This window comes from Gavia stellata, chromosome Z (assembly GCF_030936135.1).
Source record: "Gavia stellata isolate bGavSte3 chromosome Z, bGavSte3.hap2, whole genome shotgun sequence".
Taxonomy (NCBI): domain Eukaryota; kingdom Metazoa; phylum Chordata; class Aves; order Gaviiformes; family Gaviidae; genus Gavia; species Gavia stellata.
In genome coordinates, this window is record NC_082637.1 from 45,035,993 (window position 1) to 45,063,661 (window position 27,669).

At 39.3% G+C, this 27,669-nt stretch overlaps 1 protein-coding gene across 1 annotated transcript in view; it reads right to left on the bottom strand.

Annotated features, from left to right (window-relative positions):
• The window catches only part of FRMD3 (FERM domain containing 3), a 148,016-nt gene that overhangs the window by 48,253 nt on the left and 72,094 nt on the right, over window positions 1–27,669 (bottom strand). The window contains exons 3-4 of the mRNA XM_059833898.1: window positions 19,620–19,662; window positions 9,554–9,632 (exon numbers count right to left, since the gene is read on the bottom strand). Coding sequence (XP_059689881.1) covers window positions 9,554–9,632; window positions 19,620–19,662 — 122 coding nt within the window. The remainder of the gene's footprint in view (window positions 1–9,553; window positions 9,633–19,619; window positions 19,663–27,669) is intronic.

Below are 27,669 nucleotides of genomic sequence, written 5' to 3' on the forward strand. Positions count from 1 at the left end.
CCACTAAAATTCTATCCAGATGAACATACTTGTGTGCAAGTGTGCATACTTGTGGCATTTCTGAGCTAATAGTTTGTCACTGACCAGGAGCCAAGATCCTCAAGGTCATTATTGAATTTCTGCATCCATACAGTCTCAGTTATCTGAGCTTATCTTAAACAAGAAATAGATGGTTTCATTTTCCCAAGAAAGAAATCAAACAGGAATAAATATAGGTATTATACTAGTTTCTTGCTTAAGCCTGTTTGCAATAGGATACTACCAAAATTTGTCAAAAAAACACTCCCCAAAGTTAGCTTCATTACAATAAAAAATAATATATACCCTTTTAATCTAAATTGTCAATACATGCATTTTTGCCAATTACATGAAGCTAATACAAACGTATTATTATCCATTCCCTCCAGCTAAATCATTGGCTCTGGAAGTTGCTCAGAATTAAAAAAAAAAAAAGAAAGAAAGAAAAAAAAAAAGAAAAATTCCAGAAAATGTCCATTATAATTTTTCTGTAACTTCCATATAACACATTTTTCATTGCTTTGCCTCCCTAATATACCAGGCAATATTTACTTTCTGTAACAGTTGGGAAAACACAAATATATATTCAATTTTTGCTGGGACGTATGTTAACAGAGAACAAATAAGAGTAAGGAGAGGATATAGAACCAAAACAGCACACAAAATACAATTTTAGGGAGAAGAGCATTTGTGCCTCAGAGCTGATTTCTTCCCAGTGATCATCCTGAGATGACAGAGCTGAACACAAGCCATCATGTAGGCTAGCTTCTGTCACAAACGTGGGCCATAGATGTTATTAATCTGTTTTTGCTTTAAAATATACAATCCCTAGCATTTGCTAGTCTGAGGAGGAAGCTCTGTTTTTCCTCCCATATATGAAAGGGGGTTTGTTGTTGCAATGTTTCATTGGCTGTTAGGGGGGCAAGGAGGTGACTCTTAAATTGTTCGTGTACCTCTCTATTACTCTAATAATTTTTTACATAAAAATACTGAAGTTTATTTTTTCCGTCACTAAGGGTCTGTGCTACTGATTTGCTACATGCATTTGACCATTGAAATCCTTAACCAAATGGTTCGAAATTGCACTTTCAAAGGATTATTCCACTTCGGGGGGCGGGGGGGGTGGGGGAGTGGGGAAGCAACATCCCCAGGACAGAAGGCAGCAGACAAGAGGGGGAAAGAGGCACAGATCACAGTTCACAGTGGAGACTGGAGAAGTTGTTGGATGAGACACAAGGGAAGCACTTGCACAAGTGCAGAGGAATACCCATGCAGAGCAGAATCAGAGAGTCTGAATGTGTTTTTCAGAGACCACCCACACAGCAAGCTGCATGGGATACTGTTCATCTTCAAAGCAAGAAGGGCAGTCTGGAACAAGACTAAGACATTAAGGAGTTCTTCACATGAAGGAGATATATGCACTTTGGACTGAAAGCCAGTGTTGCAAGCTTTGCCAAAGGTTGGCTCAACCTCAGCCACTTCCTATAATCCTGATGAAGTAAATTATGTCCTAGGTCAGCAAAGACCTGTGAATGTACACCTTACTCCTGAATTCAGTAAAGTTTATGCATGTACTTAAATTTGCCTACACTTACAGAAATAACTTGCAAAATCAGATCTGATTTTGCTGCTTCTTGTGTCCTTCCACCACAGCTGTTTTTTCTAAGCCCTGGCACAACTTTATATCCTGATTTACAGCCCTAAGTACTCAGGCTAACCAGCAAGCTAGTAAATGTATGCTTCAGCACTTACACTCACAAATGTCTATCATTGGAATAACCTCATTTCCATCTATTATCTGTTTGCAATACAGATGACTCAACTCCAAGTTAGCCAACCCCTTCCCACAACTGCAGATGAAGGCTCAGCAATATCTATTCTTGTTTTCAAGCAGGTTTCATGACCCCCAGAGACCATGTTGCTAACTGCTTAACAGTCAATTTATTTATCTATTTTAATATGTTCAATGAGGGAGGAAAGCTTTGTGGTTTGTTCATGTAGTGTTTTTTTCTTGTGTTCAAGTCATTTCACTCATTTTATTCCAGTAACAAGCATTTCTCCCAGTGTTGTCACAGCCTTTCCAGCTGACAGACACAGTCACCTCGAGAGATCCAGCAGTGTTTCAAAAATTGTTATCTCAGCGTGGTGTGTAACTTTGACTGCACTGCTCTTTCCCATGCTACTGTGCATACTCAAGTGCAGAGTAGCAGAGGACAAATGCACGTTTACAATATTCCTAGATTGGGTGCCCGCCTCCCCCAGCAGAATTTTTGACTTCTTTATGTATATTATTCGGGACACTAACTTTGCATTCTGTTTTCTACAGTAGATATCATCAAGTACACTGCAGGAGCACTAGTTTCCTGCCAGTCTATGAATCTAACCTAAATATTAACTACTACAGACATGGAATACCACAATAAGAGAACATCTTTTCTATGCTTTAGAGATGCCACTTAGATAACAAGGATAACAGAGAAAATAATTATATTCTCTAAAAATATATTGCTTGTCTACTTACTAATATTTAAGAAGTATTTTGATATCTTATAAACTAAAGAAAAGGCATCACTCTATTAGCTACCAATAAAACACAGAGTTGACAGATCTTGGAGTCATCACAGACAGGTCTCTGAAATCATCAATTCAGGGTGCAGCAGCAGCTGAAAAAGCCAATAAAATGTTGGACATCATCAGGAAAGATATTGTGAACAAGACAGAGGGGCATTTTGCCACTATTTAAACACTTGGTGTAATCACATCTTGAATGTTTTACCTAGCTCTAGCCTCTGCATCCTAAGTAGGACATAGTTGGGCTTGATACAGAGAAGACCAACTAAAATGAGTGAGAGGATAGAGCCTCCCTTACAAGGAGAGATGGTGACTGAGAGGCAATAAGACTAAGTCTTACGAAATCTTGAGGGTAGCAGGAAAGGCAAATGCAAAACTGCTATTCACTGAATCCTGCAATACTAGAGCTAGGGGGAAGTCAGTGAAATCAGGAAATTGCTTAAGGCAGATGAAGGAAAAGTACCTTACACACCAGGTAGTGAACTAACTGCCTCAGGAGGCTGTGAAGAAAAACAGTATTACAAAGTCCAAAAAGGAATGATTAGACAAATTCATAAGCAACAGATCCAGAAAATAATACTAAAATGAATAGGCAGGAATGTAACTGTTATAATTCCTAATAAAATAATTCAAGAAACCTTTTAGTGAATTCAGGTGAGGAGGAGATCATCTATTTGTTTTCTTGTTTTTCTGGAACAATATGAAAGTTTTGTTCACACTAGCGTGGCTTAAACCCAACACAGCATTTGTAAAACAGACACACATGGCAATAAGCACGCCACAGAGATGTTAGTACAGCAGTTGCCCTTTCAATCCACCCAATCAGTCATAAGCCAAATTCTAGAAGAGGAATTAGGAACGAGGGGCATAGCCATCGTGACTTCAAAACATAATCTTCATTCAAACACAGGAAAAAAGAAAAATCTATTTCTCTTAAAATATCTAACACCAAAAGTAGTAGGAACTATCTTGTTAACTTACTTGGGAAACTGCCTGACTGCCTTTTGTGTTAACAGACACCTGTAGGAAGAACCACCCTCCTTGTTCTATGCTTTCTGGAAAGAAGTATTAATGCTAAGGATTCAAACGCAACAAAAGTAGCAGCACCCGATAACTCTATCTTGAACCTATGTTCCTCCTAGATCACCAAAATCATCAGAGAAGCTCTGGATCCATAGTATTAAAAAAACCCCAACCACCCTCAGAAAGAAATAGCCCATTTTCTGCCCTGGGGTCGGGGTGGGACGGTCACTTGAAAAACAGCTTTCCAGTAATCTCAAATCTTTCATTTCTGTGGTCAGGATGATGACTACCACTTGATCTAGCAATATGTAGGCTTGTCCTCCTGGTTTCAGAGCTGGCCAGTGCCTGCATTACACTGTATAGTCTTTCCTTGGAAAAAGGGGAGAGTGTGAAAAACCATCACACCAGCCAGCTGCTTGACACCCCTGGCTACAGGGGAAAAAAAAAGCTTTATTGCTACACAAGAATTAATTTCACCAATGAAGAAACAGGACAAAGGAGTGGTAAGGGACAAGCTTTGTTTCAGATACTGGGTACATAAAAGCCCCACCACAGCACAGGAATAGATTATCCTCTGCTAGCTTCCACAACTGAACTACATCTTCTCAGCCCTCCTGCCTTCCCCTCAGAAGACCACAAGAGGACTTTTGAATGTGTAAGGTCTCCTCTGACAGGCACAAGCTCCACCAAAAAATCCAGGACTCTCCTAGATAATTTTTTCCCCGCCACACATACTATCTGCAAATCTGCCAGCACCATAGTGACTTATACATTTTTAAGACCTATGCTATTCAACCTGATTGTGAGTCCAATACTATTAAAACCATAAATTCAATTGCCAACTGCCAATATGGCCTCGAGAAAGCCAAAACAGGCAAGTGAACTTGCAGAGGCATCAAAACATAGCTATTATTGCATATCTCAAGAAAAGCAGGACGGCTACCCAGAGAGGCAGAGGTGTTCTTAAACGGTGTCTGGAACAGGGCTCAGCAGCACAGGCCTACTTCGTATTGGATCACCCTTGGAAGGATGAACGCATTGCAAGACTTTTCAACTTGCAAATAAATGGTTTCATATTCAAGCATTAACAACCAGCTGGATCACTATGAGCTGTATCGTTCTTCCTCGCCCAAGCTAGCTCACTCAGGGCTCTTGAATTTGCGATGTTTAAACACCCCAAGTCTTTGTCATTTTATGACTTCCAGTTAAACATTTTTTTATCTGCTTTTCTTGTATCAAAGTACTCATTACACTGTCTTATCACAGCCTAGTGATTGAAGAACTGCTTCTTGGATTAGGAAATACGGATTAGGGAAAAAGGGCATGATGAAAGCTAGTTGAAATAATCCGGTTTTGGTTAATTCTGCCAGCTACTCCCCCATGCCCTCTTCTAGGTCTGTTTTTTCTACAATAATCATGGATTACTGCTGATACAGTATTATCTGTAGCATTTTAGATCATTCCTTTGGGACCTCAAATGACTTTATATTCTCTCATTTTAACTATACATACACAGTATAATACAGGGATTTGGAGATAAGAAGGCATGAGGCCTTGGGCTGCTTTATTACATAAGAAAGAGCAAACATTGATTTATTTATTACCTAAACAAGAACACTGAAAAGAAATCTGTGCCCAAGTGTGACTGGTCTTTGGATCCATCTGTACACACTCCTTTGACTGTTCCCATTCTGTTCACGTGCACCATCTCAGGCTCTCCCAGCTGTGGACCCTCCCAGGGCTCTGACCTGTGGTCAAAGAATAGTGAAGAGAGGCACAGAGCAAAAATAGCTGTGCTTTCCAGAGACTGTAGTGGGATGCTGTGTATACTGTGGATTGAACTTCCTTCATGGCAATTTTATGTCTTTGTATGCCAGCAGAATAACCTTGACCATCACATTGAACTCTGGAATATCCTTTTTTCTGCATGTGGTTCCATGCACATAGCTAAAGAAAACTCCCTCTCACCATCAAGCCTATCATCCTCTCTGGAAAAACAACTGGAATGCACCAAAAGATGAAAAAAAAGAAAATTAGGAGAAAAGGAAATTAACAGTAATACTGAAAATTTATTTATTCAAGGCCTCTACCCCGGTCCTGTGTAGTGTCAGCCAGAAAACAGGCTGCAGAGCAGATGCTGATTTAACAAGAAAAGAAACCGAAATTATGTTTTACAGGTATGTGTGGCAGGGAACAAGGGAGATGTGAGGACCTGCTTGTCATGTTGCTATTGCCTAGTTAAGAACTAGTACTTATTACTCTCATTACGGATGCTCAGTGAAGCCAGTTAAATGCTGTTTTCTGAAACTGATGTACTTTGTTCTGACTTCATGTCACATGTAAGTGCTAGACAATCAGATCCAGAAAGCCACAGATGTGCCATTCAGAAGAGCCTGACATCCTCCAGATACTACACATGAAGCAGAAGTCAAACCCTCAGAGATGGCCACAGCATAGAGGAACATCACTCTTCTACTAAGGTTGAGCACATCTCTCTGTTTAAAAGATTACACAAACTGTTCAAAAATCCATATGCAGTGTTTGTGTTGCAATCTGCTGAGCCTCCTGAAATAAATTCACCTGAATTCACCTGAGTGCACCTGAAATAAATTCAGAGGCCCAACCATTTGAGCAAAATAAACTAAATCCTTGCCATTTTCTCATCACAATTTTTTAAAAGGCATTGGAAAAACTGTCTGATTAGTCTAACTCTTAGTGGGTCTTTAGTCTTTCTCATGTTTCAAACACGTATGGCTTCACTGCCCCACTGAGGAAGCAGTATTTCTAAAAATAAGGACAGATCTTCTAAATCTATGTTGACATAAGTTAAGGAGATGAGTTAAGAAGATTAAGCATTGAACTGCATTAAGATTTGGACTTTGTTGACAAATCGGGTTTCACCTAGTCTGTTATTACAGAAACAAGAGAGTTCAAGGCGACAACCCCATGGCCACTGAAGTTAACTTGTGTATTGCAATCCTAACGCCATCCAACTCTAGAGAAAACAGTGATCAAGGACCACACAGAACATCTTTCTGCAGCAAGAGGCGGAAATTTTGTCCTGAGTCCACAGAATTCCTTATTTAGCAATAGTATCTCAAAGTGCCTTAACATCCAAAGGCAGGCAATAATTCTATTTCAAAAGCATAGCTATGGAAGCGATTGTTAATTAAAATGAGGAAAGATGAAAGTAAGCAGTGGGAATGGTACGACGTGACTGACAATATTCACAGGTATCCTTAGAGGTGGAACAAAATGCAGTGACAAGCCAGCGTGTGGCTTGATCCTTTGCCCAAGGCACTCCTGGCCTCTGAACACACGGTATGCACACATTTTCAGGTTCTTACAGGGTTTTTTCCTGTCATATCATAGACTGAGGGATGACTTCAGCTACGTCATTCTCCTTCTTAATATCCTGAAAGTAGTTCCACCTGTAAAACCGCGGACTAACTCAAAGATTACAGACCAGACCAACCTATCAAAGGTAAGACAGAAATGAAGCAGCAGCAATCTGAGGTGACAAATACTCATTTTCTTCCTGCAAGTGATGTCTAAATCCTGAATAGTATTTCTGTCCATGTCATACTATTTTCACAGAAATCAAACAATTTACCCCATACACACACAGCTTCATGTACAGAATAGACAACAATTTTTTAACATCAGATATTACCATAGAAGAGCAGGAAAACCAGCTCTTTTTAACATCTGTACATCCCTCTGATGTCTCTAAGGTACTTCATTAAAGATTTATTCCTATAAAGCTTTTACGAAGACAGCATCCACAATAATCCACATGGGGGATTTAGACAGGGTTAATTAATATTCTGAACCAAAGAGTAGTATGACAATGTGACAGCATGAGTCTTACTGTATCTTAATTTCATTATCTAAATGGGGATTACAGACACCCATCAGATTTCTACTCAATTGAAGAAGAAAGCAAGCAGCTCTGTGACATGCTTACGCATGGAAAGTAGCAGAAATGCAAAGCCCTATTACTCTGACTCAGCTGACTGTATATACAGCTACAAAGTACAGGGGGCTTTTAAGTCAAAGGGTGACAATATTATTAATCTATTTTCAAATCATGTTAACGACAAACTGCAACAAATGTGATTGTCTAGTGAACAGAGCAGAGCTAAAAAAAAAAAAATATCTACCAAAAAGCCAATGGGCTATTGAAGTTTCATGACTGCCCTCTGTCAAATACTAATGGACCTTTTGCCTCTTGAATTCCACCTATCATTGCAATTCAAGAAAAAAATTAACTCAAGCCAATTTAGAGCATCACCTTGAATCTGACCCTCTGCTGTAGACGATGAAGCAAATTCTCAGAGGCGAGTTACATGACTGCACTTCACTTGCTTTTTTCAGGAGCATTTTCTGTACTTTGTTATTGCGTAAGAGACTTGGGCAGAGACAAAGCAAAGCCTCCCAAATAGTAACACTGCGAAACTATAAAGCTGATCAGATACAAAGAGGTGTCATGTGCACAAGGTAGACATATGAAAGAGAAATTATTTCTGCTTTTTAAGGTCTTAATAGCATTAGTTTTAACGAAAGACGGTAAACCATTTTGCATACAGCAGCTTGACTTTAAAAATTAAAGTGTTTCAGCAAAGCCTAAAACATACTGACAGCACAATACACTTCAGTGAGCTAATTCTAGGTGCTTTGCATTTTGATAAAACTTCTCCTGGGAGGGTATACAAGTAGTTAAAAAAAAATAAAAATTCAATTAATTAAGGCTCTTGAATGAGGAAGGCCTATACAAAGTTTATACTCTGGCTCATAAAAAGTAAAACATTCATCCAAGGACAAACACTAACAAATAATGAAAATCCCTTGACTTCCTGGTTTACAACCTCTTCACTCAGCTAAACAGTTTCAGTATGTCACCCAAGATAAATAGTTATAATATGAACTGCATATTCCAGCTGCTCTATACAAACTACAAACTTACTATTAAGCAGAATGCAAGCTATTCCTAAAGCTTTCAGTATAAGACCAGGGATAATGGGATCATTCCCATTCATGAAGTGACTCATGAGCACCAGTATTTACAGGTCTTGGGGAAAGCATCAATGAAGAACTCAAGACAAGTGCTTAGGCGCTCCGTGCTTCTGCAACATGCAACTACTAGTCAGCAGTGTGACCTGCTGACTAACAACGTGGTAAGGCATACATACAGTCCTGCACAGCTGGTGTAGAGATGAAATTTCCTACATTTTTTCCCCCAAGTACATTTCCTTAAAAATACCCAGAGCAACAGAATATTCACAACAGCTAGTAGGAAGGACAAAACTCCCATTAAGTATGACTGATCGGTTGCACAGGTGTGTTTTCACAGCAAAGGTTGGAAAATTCCAATGTAAGCAACAAGACTTCTTAATCTCCAGAGTAGCTGTACTTTAAAAATATAAATATATTGCACCTCTACATTAGTTTGCTAAAGGTCTATCAGTACTTTAAAAATACTATCTTGTTTGTGGTCCTAAAGACACACACAAGAGAAAATTCAGTGAGGCTATTCACGTTCCTGTTGAAAGAGTTAGGGACATTACTGCATTAAACTTCACAACTTATTTCACACAAAAAAAAGAAACACTAAGACACGAAAGGAACTTACTCAAGACCACAATCCTTGCCATGGGAAGAGTCAGGATAATCCTTGCCCAGTCATTTGACCATTGCCTCTTTCTGAAAGATCTTCAACAGCATCACTACTTCTCTCTACATTATAGAAAAGTCCCCTTAAACTGCTTTTAAAAATCCATAGGTATCACAATAATTAAAAAAGCTATCAGTAGTTCGAACGCCTGTCTACTCTAGTATTTTAGCATAAATACGGAGAACCCTACCCTACCCAACAAACTGTCTTATTTTGAACTTATTAATGATGTACATTAAATGCACAGATAAACAAACAAAAAAATACCTGGTGAGCTCTTCTTTAATCTTCAAGGGTTCATGTGGGTAGAATTTCACTCTAAAGCACATGGTATATGGTGGATGAGCTGAAACATTATAAAGAAAAAGCATGAGAACAGTAGCAAACAAACATTGCCTCAGACAGTCTGAAGGAGTGGCCTCCAAAAGTCTTCAAAGTAGCCTGTGTGATGGTTAGCTCTGAAGCATCAGGCAGGGATTCAAACTAAACCAATAAATATTATGTATACATATGAAAAGAATAAAGCATATGACACAGAAGGCCAAAGCATGTGCAAAATACAGCTAACCTATACAAATCAATTTATAAATGGTTTTGCACCTCACAAGAATTTGCTTGATCCAAGAAGTACAAAACACATTTGGGCTGGTTTTGGGGTTTTTTTTCTTGGCAATTGATAAACAGGAAGCAACTGCATCTTGGTCACAATGAGATACAAAGGTGTTACGTGTATTTGTTATTCCTGATAATGACAATGCCTAGACTACAAAATGGAAGAAATCATTAATTAAATTTGGTTAATGAAGCTAGAGACAACAGAACTGTTTCTGTTTCCAGTATTTAATAAGACTACATTAACTACTCCTGAGCTATGGTATCAATACCAGGCCTTAGGTACAATACTTTCATTTCTCAAAAAAAAAAAAAAAAAAAAGAAAGAAAAAGAGAAAATCACAGTAACAGGAATTATTTCAATTCTGCAATCAGTGTCTCACAGTTTTACATTAATGAACACAGCTTTATATCCCACTGCTGTATCTTTGACAGCATTCAAGATATTATCTAATCCTAGGCCAGTGATCTTGCAGTGATTACAGGAGGGACAGAAAGCAATCAAAGACTATTATTCTAATCAAAGAGGCATCTTGTGATAACCATGTTAGGATAAAAGACCTGTGAAAACCAAGTAGAAGGCTTAAAAATATTACATCAGGCACAATACGCAGGTAGGCAGAGCCCTCAGAGCTATCTGTAGCCAGGTAATGTTCATGTTTTAAATTCCAGTTCAAAGTGAGAAGGAAAACACAGCATCTTCAAAAGGTAAATGGTGTGGGGATAAAAACCACCTATATTACACAGGCCATGGTAACTGGCAAGCCTGCTGGTAACACTGAGAGAGAGCCCTGTGATGGAGCAAGCACCAAGGCAGAACTGTTGTTCAAGCAGCAAGGGCCTTGGCACAGTACGCCATGCAAGTGTCCTCTTTACCAAAATATTTACCAGCACAAGCATTTTTAGGTGGACAGAAATAGAGGAAAAGCTGAGGCTTCAAACAAAATGGGAATGTGATCACTGTGCTCATCTGGGAGTGTCCTACAGACCTGAGTGCAAAATTATAAACCTTTTATTAAAATATTTAACTACAGAATTAAAGTTCTGCATACATTTACACTAGTACTCAAAATTTATAGAACCTGACTTTTAACAAGTTGGGGTTTGGGGGTTTTGTTTTTTTAAAAGAAAGCATCCATGCAACTTTAATTCATAGTAAAGTGCAGATCTATAATATTCTAATTAGTTTCAAAAGTCCCTTAGTCTTAACATATACTCAAGGCACACAGTCAATCCAGCTTTCCTAAATCTTGAAGAGATGGTGCTTTTACAGGAGGAGAAGAAGGGAAGGCACGAGAAAAGGGCAAAGAAAAATACAGAGAAAATGGAGGAAGAGAACAGGTGAAATGGAGAATTACATTTTAGTTATTGTAATCTATAACAGTAATCACCAAGCTACCAGAACATTTTACTGTACCATCTTCTCAAGCTTACTAGCTCACTGGCTTGTAAAAACTGCATGTGGAAATTAGTTCAACAATCATGATATTCTTGAAGCTACTTTGACTGCAGTATTTACCTATATGCTGCAGTTCTCCAGAAACACATGTCTGGATATCATATAGTTCCATATGATATACAAAACCAACAGAAAATAAATGCATTACATTTTTTGTTACAGTTGGTATCTTTTGAAGGGTTCAACTGCTTTTGAAGATGAAGGAACATTTTCCCCTTCCAAGCCCTCATGTTGCACTTTTTTTAAGTACGTTCAGCCTCAACAAAAACTGATTTCACATTTTTTTACTTGTTTAAATAACTACTCATTTAAGACACAAAGAGGAATGTCAGAAGAGATGGGGATGGAGAGATGAAAAATACAGAAAAAAAGAAAGCAAGGAAACAATAACAAATAGAAACAAATAAGAGGAAATGGAGAAAGAAAAACAGGCCTTAAGTGTTCTCTAGTGATGGTTTGAACATTCACGCTAATCAAATCTGGACAAGCCCTCTGAAGGCAAGAGAAACACTCAAACTGCTTTCTATGGGCTTCAGCATCTTAGATGTCACCGCAGCATTGTCTTACAGTGACTGGAAATAGGCTGCAAAACAGAGGACACTGTTATGTTCTCCCTGCCCTGTAATGGCAAACTAGAAGGTAAACTGAATTCAATGTCCCAGAAAGAAAAAGAGCCATCCAGAAATGCACTAAGGAGTCATGTTGCCTGGACAAAGCAAAAGATAACGTAAGCCATCTTAAATGGTTCTGTCTCTTCTCAATAGCTTTCTTAAAACTACGCAAGGGAGAAAAACTTGAACTTTCAGAATATGGTTCCACTAACAAAATGTGATAGGAGAGCCAACCTGTATTAAATGAGAAAGAGCTCTTCCTCATCAAAAAAGGACTTTTAAATGTCCTGGAAGATTTAGAAGTAGTTTGTGCTTGAAACAGGGATGCAGAAATAAGAACAGCTAGGGCATAGCTCTGCAGGGCCCTAGCTAGGACAAGCCTACTGGAAGACCCTAAAAATATACTGAATTTTACCCAAATTTTTGGATGTCAATGAAAAGATTGAACCTTTGGCTGTGGTAAAAAGAAGAAGAAAAATATATATAAAAGTTACAGTAGAAGAGCCACACTCTGGCAGGATGTGGTAACCACAGAAAAGCAACAGCTGCCCCATATGCAGAGAGTATCATAGGGAGGAAAGGACAGCACACACTGCACTAAAAAATAGCACACATTCAGTTAATAGCAAAGGTTATAATAGGAAATGTTTTCCTTGTAGCAGAGGAACAGTATGTGACAGAAGTATACACCAATGCACAGAATACACAAGAGATTTGTCAAGGCGGTTTGAAGCCTACTATGCAAACATTTTCCTAGACTCAAGCTTCTGTAACAATATTCCTCCTCAACAGTGCACCAAGCAATATAAAACAAGGCTGCTACAGCCTGCTAAACAGAGCTCCTTTCTCAACAACACCTGCAAGAATGGCACAATCCCGATCTGCAATTTGAAATGTTAAAAAGAATATGATCCCCTCCATCCAATCAATCTCTGGAGATGAGACAAGAAGGTACCCTCCAATTACAGAAGGAAACAGAATCCTCTTTTCTGTTCCTCTTTCCCAGTTAGAAAATGAGCCACAAAGAACGAACACTTGAAAGGAGAAAGAGGGAACCCCCACAGCTATCCATTTTCCTCTCCATCTTAATTTTAAAATGGATCATAAGCCTAATGTTCCTCCAAAAATGCATTTGAGGATATGTAAACATTTAGTAAGGCCTTTGTCTTACAGATTTTACAGCATTGGAGAAACACACATAAGAACCTCATACGCTTTCGTTCACTATATTCTTGTACTGGAAAGCAAGACAGGTAGTGAATTGTACCAGCTTAAGAGATGAGATTGTCAAATCAGAAAATGCCTCAATTCCCTGAAAGCAAAATTACGCTCTACCACTTACTCACACATTAAAGTGAAAACATTAACAACAAACCTTCCCAAAACAGAACTCAATTTGCAGAAGAACATTTCTTCAACACAAAACTAGCCTGAATATAATCAGTTTTATAATAGCTATAAGCCTTTTCTTTCAGAGTGGTCCTTTATCTGTCAGATAAGGAGCAGCTGGTATAGTGAAATGCCCAAGGCTTTGTCAGAATTTCCTACCATCACAGGCTTTGCTTTCTCACTAAAAAGATTCACAATTACAATAATTTCAAAGGACTTTAGCGTGGAGAATAGTACTGACTGCAAACTCCATTGCAATAGGACTATTAATTTGCCAGTTTATGTGCTAACAGCACATAAGAGATGAAGGCAAAAGAACAAATAAAGCCATTTAAATTATATCAAATGCTGAAACCAGTCATGACCTAGACCTTCACGAAGGAACTATACACAGAGCATAGAACGTTTCCAGGCAACTGATTGTATGTTTTTAAGGTTTATTTCAGTTGCATTTAACTAAGACAAACTATCTAATGTATATGAAACCAGTGAGGATCTCCTAGTTAAAAAACAAACCTCTAACACACTGACCAGAACAAATAAGGATATGGGAGCTGCACCCCTTGGCACAGATACCAATGTGTAAGGGACTGAGTCTCATATGCATTCATTTTTAAGCAAAGCCCACTGAATCGTTCATCTTCTATGTAGATTAAGAGTTTACAGGGAGTGGTAAGGCTAAGAAAAACTACACATTCAGATTACCATTTTCTTCATAGAAAGACAATCTGAAACAACAAGAAAAAATACTTATGTGAAAGAAAAATCGTTTTTAAAAGCTGGTGAAAAACTTGATTGAAGTTTCAGAAGTGTGAACCAAAGAGGGAGAAGGATGGAAAATTCTCAGCTGCCACTTCTGGAAAGGTTTCCTGTTTGCTTTTAACCACCTGTTTTTCATCCAGCACAAATACTAGCTTCCGTAATGAGCTGTACTGGCAGTGTTGTTTTTCTGATTAAACATGGAGTACAGGGGGATACTGAGAGCCAAAAGCAGATGTTTAAATTATCTTCATAGCCCTGAGAATGCAGCATTGCAGAAAACTTCCTGCACCTCTCCTTGATGTTACTTATTCTCTGAACTACACAACCCTACCAAAAGTTAGTCCTCATTTCAAAAAAACACAGAAACATTACACTCAAACAGGCTTCATGTTGACTGTTGCTGCAGAAGGATCTCTGGGGAACGCTAAGGCATATGCTGTTGTTTCCATATACCTCCTCCCTTACCAAATGAATCAGCTGTTTATCCATAGTACTTTCTGAGCATGTTTAAGACAGATGGAACACTACTCAGTGTTTTCATTTTATGCATAAGAGATACCTGATCTATCATAAACCTCAAATCATGGGGTCTTCCTCATTGCACTCAATTAGTTATGGGACCACCCAAGGTGGATTTTTGTCAACCAGTTATTATAATGCTTTAAAGCGTGTTATTGAACCTTCGTGAGTATCATACGTAAAGAATATACAGCATTTGGATTAGTGCCTGAAGAATCACACAAAATTTCCTGTTTTCACTGTGCATGGATTTATGAACCTCCTATTTGATTAAACTCTTTTTCAGATTTGTACTGAGACACAAAAACTGATGACAAGTTTGTTGAGATTTAAGAATCTTTAGAAAGTTTTGCATAACCCATCTCTGCATCTGGGTTCTTGTTTCCCCTAGTTCATTCCATCTCCTTTCACATTTTATGACAGCATTAGGGATTAAGGAAATTAACTTAACAAATTCCAGAGGACCGACACAGGAGAACATCCTTTTTTCATTACTCTCTCAGATCATCTGAGATGCAAGGCAGCAAGAAAAACATGTAAATTTTGAACTCCTGCACATCAGAGCAACAGAATTGATCCTGTTCCACTATCATCAAGAACAAAACCCATATAGTTGAATATTTCCCACAAAGCAGGTTACAGGATAGCTGCATACTTGTTATACAGAATAACCGTTAAAATTAATGAAAAAAGAGAGAGGGAAACTGAATGGGAAAACTCTGTTCTTTACTTAAACATTAGCGCCAATGTGACCAGTAGGATTTACACCAAGACATTCCGAGACAGAAGATAAGTAAACAAATTTAAAATGGCCAAATGGAGAGGAACTTTACTGTCAGCATCTGAGACAGAATAACAGTGTACACAAAAACATGCTAAAGAACAGAAACACTGGTTTTAAAAGGTCTTTTTCTAGAACCACAAAGATGCAGCTACCTTAGGCAACCTTCCAGAGAGTTTTTCAACACACTATTGGAAGTGTGGTGCTCACAGCTACTGATCACTGGTCACCAACTGGCTTCAACCAGTACAAACAAGACTGGCAGTGGTTCAGGACATTTCTCAGAAAATAAAATTTCCCCTCTCAGGCAAAATTAGTGGTAAAAATGGCTGAGGCACAGACCTAGACTTTACACATCATGTTATGACACAAACATTTCAGTAAAGATGGAAAATGCAAAGGTAGCTGCTGAGACAAAAAAGATGCCATGCCTTCATTCTTCTTGTGTTGCACCAGGACACATTTAAATATGGTTTCATATGTGATAAGGCAAAATATAAAATATTTTGGAAGATTCTTTCTGTCATGTCCCAGTATTACTAAATATGAACTTAAAGCAATCTTTGCCAAAGCTAAAGAAATTAAAATGGTAGCGCATCACACAAGAACATATGCAGATTTTAGAGCTTCAAAAATACAACACTCTATCTTGTTGTATGCAAGTGCTCCATAGTCCTATAGATAAATTTGAGCATTCAACTGAATTTACAACATTTTGAATCATCAGTATTAATACAACCTACTCTTGCACCAGAAGAAATGAAAGTCCATTCTTACAAAACAGAACATTTCACTGTTTTCTGAATTCCTTAATGGCAAAGAAAGAAAAGGAAACCTTTATCTAATACAGTCACCATGAATAGCTTTCTGCCACCACTTCTCCCAGAAGTCACATACATAATGTATATTCTATTAACCACTCACTTCATTGCTTCAAGCTTTACACCTTCAACCTGCTAGTAATTTCAGACCTCACTTGTGTCACCTGAGACTGATGTTTTTCAAATGAATATCAGTAATTTCTTCTTCTGAGTATAAACTTTTTCATAGTAAACTGAATATTTTTAGATAAAATCCAAATTAAGCTTGTGTGCCTTTAGAAATTGTTTAGTGTTTTACATTAATATAGGATATTTTTAGAAAAATAAATCAAGAGGTTCCTGATGTGAAATGCTTACAAAAATGTCCTTGAAACCTGTGGGAGCAAAAGATATATTTATGCATAATATACATGGATTCTACACATGCATGTGAAATATGTATGTATATATGCCTCCTTGTTTTGTTTCCTTAAAGGGTTATAGTAGCAACTGAAGTCCTTCATCTGTGCATTGGGTTTGCATGGCAAGGTTTTGGTAGCAGGGGGGGCTACAGGGTTGGCTTCTGTGAGAAGCTGCTAGAAGCTTCCCCTATGTCCGATAAAGCCAGTGCCAGCTGGCTCCAAGACAGACCAGCCGCTGGCCAAGGCCGAGCCCATCAGCAACAGTGGTAGTGCCTCTGGGATAACATATTTAAGAAGGGAGAAAAACAATTGTGCAATGGCAGCCGGAGAAGAGGGGAGTGAGAACCTGTGAGGGAAACAACTCTGCAGACACCAAGGTCAGGGAAGAAGGAGGGGGAGGAGGTGCTTCAGGCACCGGAGCAGAGATTTCCCTGCAGCCCCTGGTGAAGACCATGGTGAGGCAGGCTGTGCCCCTGCAGCCCATGGAGGTCCACGGTGGAGCAGATATCCACCTGCAGCCCATGGAGGACCCCATGCCAGAGCAGGTGGATGCCTGAAGGAGGCTGTGAACCCATGGGAAGCCCACACTGGAGCAGGCTCCTGGCAGGACCTGTGGACCCGTGGAGTGAGGAGCCCGCTGTGGAGCAGGTTTGCTGGCAGGACTTGTGACCCCGTGGGGGACCCACACTGGAGCAGTCTGTTCCTGAAGGACTGCACCCCATGGAAAGGACCCATGCTGGAGCAGTTCGTGAAGAACTGTAACCCGGGGGAAGGACCTACGTTGGAGAAGTTTGTGGAGAACTGTCTCCCATGGGAGGGACCCCACGCTGGAGCAGGGGAAGAGTGTGAGGAGTAAGGAGCAGCAGAAACAACGTTTGATGAACTGACCACAACCCCAACCCCTGTCCCCCTGTGCTGCTCGGGGGGAGGAGGTGGAGGAAAATCAGGAGTGAAGTTGAGCCTGGGAAGAAGGGATGGGTGGGGGGAAGGTAGTTTTTTAAGATTGGTTTTATTTCTCATTATCCTACTCTGATTTTGATTGGTAATAAATTGAACTAATTTCCCCAGGTCGAGTCTGTTTTGCCCGTGACTGTAATGGTGAGGGATCTCCCTGTCCTTATCTCGATCCATGAGCCTTTTGTTGTATTTTCTCTCCCCTGTCCAGCTGAGGAAGGGGAGTGATAGAGCAGCTTTGGTGGGCACCTGACGTCTAGCCAGGGTCAACCCACCACAATCTGTGACAAAAGATGAAGTTAAGTTACACTAGTTTTAAACTGAAGTTGCTCATGAAAGGCCAATCACATAGTTAATTCTACTTCTGTGTCCTAAATATAAGGCTGATAACAAAACACCTTTGTCAGCTTCTCATTCTCTTTTGCTGTTGTTGAGTCCTCTTCACTGTGATAAATAACCTCATACTAGCCGCATTTTATTTTGCTTTTATTCTATGCACTCATTTTTCAGTCTTCAGGGTTTTGATTAGGATTCTACCCCAAAAGCCATACAAGTCCTCTGATGAGACCATCACATCACTACGTCTATGGAATTTATGGAGTACCATCGATCACATCTAGGCAACATCTACATGCAGATAGAATTGTTTTGAATAAATCAAAACACTCTCAGGGCATCTGTTGGCAGAGCTCCTGAATATGTTGCTATGCAAAGTGCAACAAGAAGCATGAGTCCTTCCGCTTTGTTTGGTGAAAGCTGTGACACAAATGCAGATTAGAGGATACTTTGAGGAAACTCTGTTCTACTTTTGGTAACACATTGGAAGGAAGAAAGAGATAAAGATAATTTGTAATTATTACAGTCCCTCTTTTCTTCCTTCACTAGCACTGCAGAGGAGCACAACCCAGTTTTAGCTTGACATTCTTAAATTTATTTTTTACTGGATAACACTTCAGCTGCCTAAACACTAGATATAAACAGTTCACACTGAATATGCTAGGTATATGTGTGCATGCTCATATACACATGTACACACATGTTGCAATATATACTATTGCTACATTAATAGAAGAATTTCTTGAAGTATTCCATGTAGTCCAGCCAACACCCAGGATTAACTGTTTTTACATATTAGACAATCTCTTAAGCCTCATCACATTTTAAAACAAATACACTATCTCCCACACAAAAGACACCTTGTACTTACGCTTAAAACAGAAGACAACTGCATACCAAGGGTATGTGAGTAAAATTCTCCTTCATTTCATAAACTAAGTAGATAGATAGACAGCAGCTTTTATTAAACAAAACACAACTTCCAATGACCTAAATCAAGTCTCCAGAACTGCCAACTAAACACTCTCTTCCGCTGCTGAATATAAACTTCTGAGCACCAAAGTAGTTCTGTTTCCTGAAGAAGTCTTCACAGTTGGCCCATTCAATGGAAAGGATGAGCCAGACTGTAACATTTCAAGACAATAATTAAAATAATACATTCCTATTTTGAGGAGTCTTTTTTAAATAACAAGTCAATTTTCCACTTGCCTGTGGCAGGAGCTCACCACTTAACCCACAGCACTTGAGTTTGCTGGACTGTCACAATGATCTCAAATCAATGCTCTGCACTGTCAGGAAGCAGAGGACAGCGGAAAGAAAGCAAACCAGAAAGACCCAGAAGCAGATTGCCACACTCCATGTTTTATTGCCATCTTGCAGTGGCTGATTGTGTATGACTGAAAATGACAGCCAGAACACACAGATCTTCCCACCAGATCTGCCGCCCCGCACACATCAGCTGGCCTCTGGCTCTAGCCTTGAGCAGTAAGGGAAAGCTCTTGATGTGCAGGGCACGGTGAGACTGTGAAATGAGGGCAGCATGGAGCTTTTCAGAGTCCAGATAGGACATGAAAGGCCTATTTGCACCAGGAAACAAATGAAGCATATTCTAAATTACTGCATGGAAGCACAGGAAAACCTTTGGGCATTTCAAAAGCAGTTTAAAAACATGAGCTCTCAACACTTACATTTCATTTGCTTGAAGATGGACTTGTTGGGCTCAAGCCAGTGCTGGAAAGGCAAAGCAGAGAACAAAGGTTAATATGGATCACAGCAGACAACACCATCCTAGTAGAAGTATGTGGTACCAAAAATAAGAAGTAGAATTTTTGTTTCATTGAGACATACATAAACTGGAAAAAGCCCCTCCATACTGTTATAATACTGGAACTGCACTGTGTAAGCATACTTGATGTTACCACTGCTTATAAGATGAAGTTAAGACAAAAGTAAGACAAATAATTCAAAGACAAATTTAAAGGAGACAGGCTCTAGTGACTAGTTTGCAGCAGACATTTCAGTCTTACAATTTCAGCTATTTTTTTCCAGAAGAATGATCATATTGGACAGTAGGACAGACTATTCAGGAACTTTAAGATCGTCTTGTTCATTAATGCTGTCTTTTACAGTTCTTATAACTAAAGCACGTGTAAATACTGTATTCTCAATCAGCACCCTCAGAACACAAGCTATTGTTCTTTTCTAGGGAGAACTAAAAATCTGAAGGGAAAGAGAGTGTACTTTTCTGTGAAATGTTTACGCTACGGACAGTCAATGCACAACAGAGAGGTATGGATGCCTACCAGTTGGTATATAACTTTCCAGGAAAAGACTGCAGTGGCAGGAAAACTTTCATTTTTTTATTCTCCTGGAAAATAAACTCAGATACTTCTGTGATGAAAAGCTAGGTTCACATTTTAGTTAAGAGCCTTAGCACATCCCCCGCTAACACTAGCTGAACTGTTCATGAGGATGTTTTGATTGACAAAACAACATGCTGATATTCAAGTGCCACTTCTGACCACAGCCAACAGCATTTGTACTAGGATTTTTCCTGTAAGCAAAAAATCTCCACACTAAAATGAGATTTGTGCTGCAGAAGCAGCTGGTCAAAAAGCGTAGTATTCAGCTTTAATAAGCATAATCAACACTGGAAGGCCTTGCACTAAGGGGTTTCATTTTTAACCCTTTTCATTCTGCCTCTAAAATCACACGGTCTACTGCAAGAAGAAAACCTAGCATTTTGTAAACCATATGTAGCACTTAAAATATCCTACATCAGCTACTATTTTTCCTCATAACTTATAGTAATTCTGCTACAGAGAAAGGCCAGGGGAAGATATTTTGTAGGGATTGTTAATAGGTGACAGAAAATTATTATTTTAAAAATCATGACATCTCAAGAATTCAGTCAAAATCAGGTTTAACTGTAAATTAGTTTTCTGGAACAGAACTTCTGACAAAACAAATACCTTGGAAAGAACATTTTCAAATATCTGCAGCTTATATGCCATGGTTGCTCAGAAACTCCTGCATACAGTTCACAGCAATATTGGAGACAACCACTACTATTGAAGCTCACTTATCACTGAAAAACTGATATGGAACTCTGGTGCTCAAAAAAAAAAACCAAAACAAAAAAACAACAAAGCCAAACTTCAACCAACAACAACAGCAAACAACCCCACACCATTTGTTCACCTCTTCCCTCTACCCAATATCTCTCTTTTTTTGGGGAAAAGAAGAAAGAAACAGGATTAAGAAAGCAATGACTGTTTCACCAACTTACCAGAAATATCTAGCTCATTTCATTCTTTTTTAGATCACACAGACACATTATTTATACATTTTGCTCTGACTAATGGGGTGTGAGGGTTGTTCATAAACAGGTAAGGCAATTTAAGAAATTTTACACAGTCTGCAGTACTTCATAGATACATAATCCAGAATGAATTCACAGATAGAAAACCAGTCAAGACACACAGTTCTGCAAGTTTACTTTCCTTAACCTCTTCACATGCCCACCCCACCTCCACCAGGACCTAGGCAGTCCTAGCTGAAGATTCAGACAGCAAAGAGGACCTTGCACAGTAAGCCATGCTGTACTGTTCCCAGGGAACTGAGAGTTAAGAGTTGCTTCACTATTTTCATCTAGCAGGAGCACAACACAATTTGTTTGATGTTTCTTTTTGGAAGGCCAGGCTGAAATATTAGCAGAGACCAGATCAGCATTTACAGCTGTTTGGAAAAGTCAGTTACCTATCCTAATAAAAAGTCAGAGGTAAAAAAAGCCAATTTGCAAATATGAAACCCTCATAATTCACCATATGAATAATGAAAAAGGGGAAACATGGATGAAATTCCTCATGCAGTGCACCAAACCACCAGGAACACAGATTTAGGTAACATGTCCAAAAGCAAACATGTTTCACTAAGACCTGACTTTCATGGGTTAAAAATGGATTGAAAAGACACTGAGCAATTAAGCAGTCTAGACTTTCACTTGGAGGTCAAAGAACTGACAGGCAGTTTTTAGAAGCTCAGATTTCTGTGGTGACCTTCTCTTGGTGGAAGATTGCAAACATGTAGGCAATTCAGCTGAATCTTCCAGAAAAATGAGCAGTTACTTTATAATTTGTAGAGATTTTCAAAGACGCAGCAATTAGGTGCTCTGAGTGTCAGGGCAAGATAAACACCTAGTCATTGCTGGTACTTCTGAAAATAGCCACCCCTATATTTGTTTGTGTATTTCAATCTGAGTTTTAGGAAAGATTTTCCCCTGAGTACTTATCTTCCAGCCTTAGAGCATTGACTATTAATAATTAATAACTGTACCTCATCTTTACTATGGAGTATTCATGCTATATTTATTACAAGATTAATTAGCTGTTATACCTATGACCAGATTAAGGGTCCTACAAATTCATCAAAGGGTTTCTGCAGGAATTTTCAATTGAAAAGCATCTGGCTTTGCCAAATGATTTTTCCATGTATCAATTTTTTTTAACAATTTTGCTGAAAAAGAAAAAAAATTTCCCAGATGAAAGGAAAATATAACATTTTGAGTTATCTTGTCAGGCCAAATTTTAAAAGTATTTTAAATCTTCAACTGCAAAAAAAATTCATTACCACTGTATGCAGCACAGTCTTGCGGGAACACACCATAGGTGTTTTCAATGCTTTCTTGTAAGGCTAAAGCCTCATGAGACAAATAAAACAGACAAACAAAACAAGTCAGACATAAACTTGGAATCAGAGACAAGACTCTTTAATTTCTCTCCTTGCAACAAAATGTGCAAAGTACGGGGAGAAAAAAAAACCCAACAATCTTACACAGTTTCATTTTTGCCTCACTTATTTCACACTGTTGTCCACAAAGGTTGCTTTATTTGGATGATGGTCTGCACCCTCAAACCAGCCTGGCTTTATATGTGATAGTACTTAATGATCATCAGAAATCATTCCTGCAGAGGCTGAGCATGTTGGTGGCATGTAACAAGGCTGTTACCCAATGGAGAAGAAAAGACTTTGATCCTAACCCAGCTAACACCTACTACCAAGGATCCTGTGAGGAAACTCATGTTCAGCACTGCCAATTTCTAATCTCTTCTGCCGAAAGAGGTTTGGGTAGCAACTGAGTATCTAGATGGTCAGGCAGACCTCCTCACAGAAGCAGAAAGCAGAGAGAAAGATACTTAGAGATCTTGAAGGTCAGTCATGGGACAGCTATCAAGTCTTGGTGCTTCAAATGCCAGTGGTGAGTAAGCGAATTATTATGAGTATCACTTTTGGTCCTGGGATCTTAAAATATGCTGCGAATTGCCTTCTGACTAAGGTTTCATTGCAACTGCATGCTGTGTTTCAGACTAGTGCAATTTTTACTTTGTAAATACAGCCCTCACCTGTGATCATACTTTAAGTGGCACTGAGTAGTCATTAGCGAGGCCAGGTGTGCTGTTCCTTACCCACAAATACTGAGCTGCTGATGTGCTACCAGCCTGCATAGCAAAAGCTCAGGATGAGCAAGGACGCCACAAAAGCAACATTCTAGAAAGTCAATTTAATTCCACAAACGCTGATGTGTTTGTAGCAAAGACACTTCAGCCAACAACCTGTTTCAAATTAAGTCATTCAGTGAGAAGCTCAGACAGGACTGAGCTTGGTCTCAGTACAGCACAGGGTTAAGGGTTTTAGAATAAGAAGTGGGGAGGAAAGAGGACACAATGTCCCATATCTATTCTTACAGCCCTTGTAAGGGGTCAGGTGTCATTAAAATCCCCACACTGTTCTTCCTCTACATTGCAACAGCCACTCTACAGTGCAAAGATGTGTGCGCCAGTCTCCTCTTCCTATGGACTCCTGCATAAGACTGGCATAAACCAAAGCCCACCTCCTAAAAAACTGCCAAGCCAAAAGCAGGTGCTTTGGACCTGACCAACCAGAAGTCCAATGAATTCAGTGAAAAGTCTCTCCCCTCCTCAAGTGGCTTTTGATTTAGTCCCTGTGTTTGCAAGAGAAGCAGTAATTAAGGGGCAATCGAAAGTGGCCAAATGCTATGAATATTTAAATCGCCCTTGGCAAGCAAGACTCAGTCAAGTGCTTAGATGTATATACAGTAAAACAGAATGAGAAGAACAGATGTCACAAGAATATTCTAGCCAGGCAAGGATTGGATTTGAAGACTCTGTTTAATGGACAGAAGAGAGCACGAGAATGGAGACATGCACTGAAACACTGCTAGAAAAGTAATAAAATTAATTTTATTTAAACCTCAACCCTATATTAATCTTGAAAATTAATACCTAACCTTTTCCTTGAATGAAAAGCAAAATCAAAATCAATTTGCTTTGCCTCAAGGCAGTGACTTGCACCAGGTCACTGCCTGCCAAAATTCAGACTCAAAAAAATAGTAACAGTATCCAAAGCTAATGGAAGCTCAGACAGGGGAATTAATTGGATGCCCACTCTATACCATTACAACAGATGTCAAATGACCCAGGGCACCCTGCATGTCTTCTTCTTCATGCCCTGAGGCTGACACCATTTTTTCATGCCTTCAAGAACCTCTATACCAAGAATGTCTATATTGTTCTATTGCACCAAAGAATCTGTTCCTCTGTACTGTTCCCAAAATCAGGGCATCGGCTCTGGGTAGTGGTGTGCTATGTAGGAAGAAACAATGTACATCACTATCACAAAAATTAATCTGGTCCAGAAATAGTACCGTATGCCGGAACAGAATCACAATTTGTATGACTCTGAGCTGGGATTTATTAAACAAATTTCCAAATTCTCACTCTGTTACTCCTATAACACTAAAATATTCAGGGAAACTCCAATGCTGTAAGTTGGAGTAGCTCAACAGATCCATAATCTCTACATCATTTGAACATCTGGCCATAACATCTGCATATATTGATGCCTGCATGAGCCACTGTGTGCTCACAGGCAACAGGTTCACCACTGGTGGAAAACACATCTTTATTTTCATTAAAACAGTGTGCTTAATGACTTGGTATACAAGGTTACTAATCTTAACACAAGGTATTTCAGTTAGTGGCATTACTGCTGAATTAAGTGTGTATGTATATTCACACTACTATTCATTTGTGCCAAGATTTTGTTTAGAACATAAATGCACGTCTACTGGTAAAAGCATTTAACTGAACACTTTGTCCCTGAAAATGGCCTGAAGAAAACACCTAGAAAAAGAACAAGAGTAATAGCTCCCATTGTGTTCACTGGGCTTTTTCCACCAGCCTCCATTACAATTTGTTTGTAAGTAAGTCCCTACAGACTTTCACCAATTTGTCTAAACACTTCTTTTTTAACACTTTTTTTTTATTATTCTTGGCAGCTACAACAATGAATTTTATGACCAGGTACTGCATTTTTAAAACTATTTCTCAATACCAATTGCTTTATAATTTCCTTAAGTGCATTTTAGCTCTAAGAATTACAGGGCAATCTTTCTCTGATCACCATCTCCAAGCCATTTTACATCATATTGTTCTCTCTCATTCTCTCTTGCTCATTCTCTTGCTCGCTCTCTCACTCATTCTCTCTCTCACCTCTTTTCATAGCTGAATTATTCTAGCCTAATCCCTCTCTCTTCGTATGAAATCTATTCCTACTTGATATCACTCTCATGGCCTTCTTTGTTCCTTTTCTAGTTCTATTATATTTTTTGAAACAGCATGACCTGAATTGCACACACCAAGCAGGGACATAGCAAGACTTTGTGCAAAGGCACATAATTTTTGAGGTAACTCTGTCCGGAAGGAGAGATTCATATGCATGGAGAAGCATTAAAATTTTAGTTAACCTATGGCTCAGTCACTCTGGTTCAACCTATAATACTTCTGCTCTACCCCTTCAAAGAGATCAGGGAGCTCCCAGATAGCTCTCTTTACATAGCTGTATGGAGCCTTACAAGGCATTACACAAAGACATAGCTTTGTTAAACTGAGGTTTCAAATTATCTGTTGTCTCTTTCTGACAACCTTCACCACCCTCACATGGGACTAAGTGCACGTTTTTAAGAACATGTATTAAATAGCTGTTGCTGCTAAGGCAGCGATCAGCTGCACCCAAGACTTGCTGACCCTTTCAAAAGGTCTCTCTGATGAGGCACATTGGACATTTTGTGTACATGTCCCATTAAAAACAGAACTGCTACCTCATGATAAAGAAATTCATTACTCACAGACAACAGGCTCCAATTTCCTTCACTAGTAAAGACTGGAACAGTGCTGAACAACTTAGGTTATAGGATTAAACAAATACTCTGTCCAGGTCCATTGGAAGTGACGTACTCTAAAATACAAATGGGACTCCCCAGCAGCCTTACTAGTCAAATAAACATGTAATCTGACAAAAAACTACCTGTGTGTAGAAGTGTCTACCAGTTTTCAGTGCATCTAAGCTTGAAAGCAAAATGAGAATTGCATTTGCAACAGTTCTCTAGGGGGAGACTGGCAGGAGCACTGGCAAACCCGTAGTGCACAATATTGTCTTTCTGAGGATGTACAAAGCCAGGCTCTGTGCTCTGAGGAAGTCAGAAAATCCCAGTGTAGTCACAGCCACCATTCAAGATCAGCTGCATAGTGGTAATGTATTCATACAGCAGTTTCACTGATTTGAAAGCTTTGTTTTCATACTGACAGGCACACGTACACAGAGTTAAAACCACTGCACTGCTGCGCTGCTCCCAGACAACCCTGCAACACATCCAAATGACAAAGCATCTTAATGCTTCAGGGTGATTACGATCTCAAACATTTCTACAGTGACTGGTGAGACTTCACAGTTGCTTCGGGGTCCTACGAAGCCTTTTGATAACATCTAAGACTTCCAACCTACCCCATGGGTAGCTCCAAGGTCTTTCTGCCTGAATACCACCTCATACTTTCACATTCAAAAACCTAATCACAAGCACATTCTCAAATCCACCCATTGGGGGGGGGGGGGGGGGGGAGGAAACTTACGTATTTCCAACTTTAAACCACTGCTCAGATGCCCTCCTGAAGGGACTTGAAGAATAAATTTTACCACACTACATCTTCCTTCAGCCCAATCCTCCATTGCCCTCAATGCCAGTGGCCTCTCCCAGCAAGGGATCCTCTCTAGTGAGAGATACAAGCTCCAAATTATGGTTTCTGGGTTCATACAGTGTCTTTCTCTCAGCTTTCTCTAGATTCCCTGTGGAGTGGGTTTGCCCTATAGCGTTCCCTCAGTGAGATAATAGGGTTTTACCCACCGATGTGACAGCTTATCTCCACGAAACCTTACAGGAACTTAACATTTGAGACCTGTATCTCCAGCCAAATTTGACCAAAGCTGGCTTCAAAAGTTACTATCATTGAGAGTCAGGGACAAAGGCAATGTGATCCCATATACCTAGTTTTCTCAGAAATCCAGGCAAAAAATTCAACAGTTAATATATGAACTCTAGGAAATCACTGGTTCCCAGCATAGTATCATTAGACATAAAATGGCATACTGCAATTTACTGCATACTTTTAGTACAATCCTGACTTTTCTGAAGCTATCCTAAGGCACAGTTTCCCCAAAAGTACATCCAAATGTGACGCTAGAAGATAAAACAGCAGCTATGGTGTAGAACCTAGAGTCTTTAACTACTAGTTCAATTTGAGGTCATTGGCATTGTTACTGTCCTGTATATCCAAAGATTAAAAAAAAAGCTACCGTGTTGCCTTCTGCTAAGAGCGTCTTTTT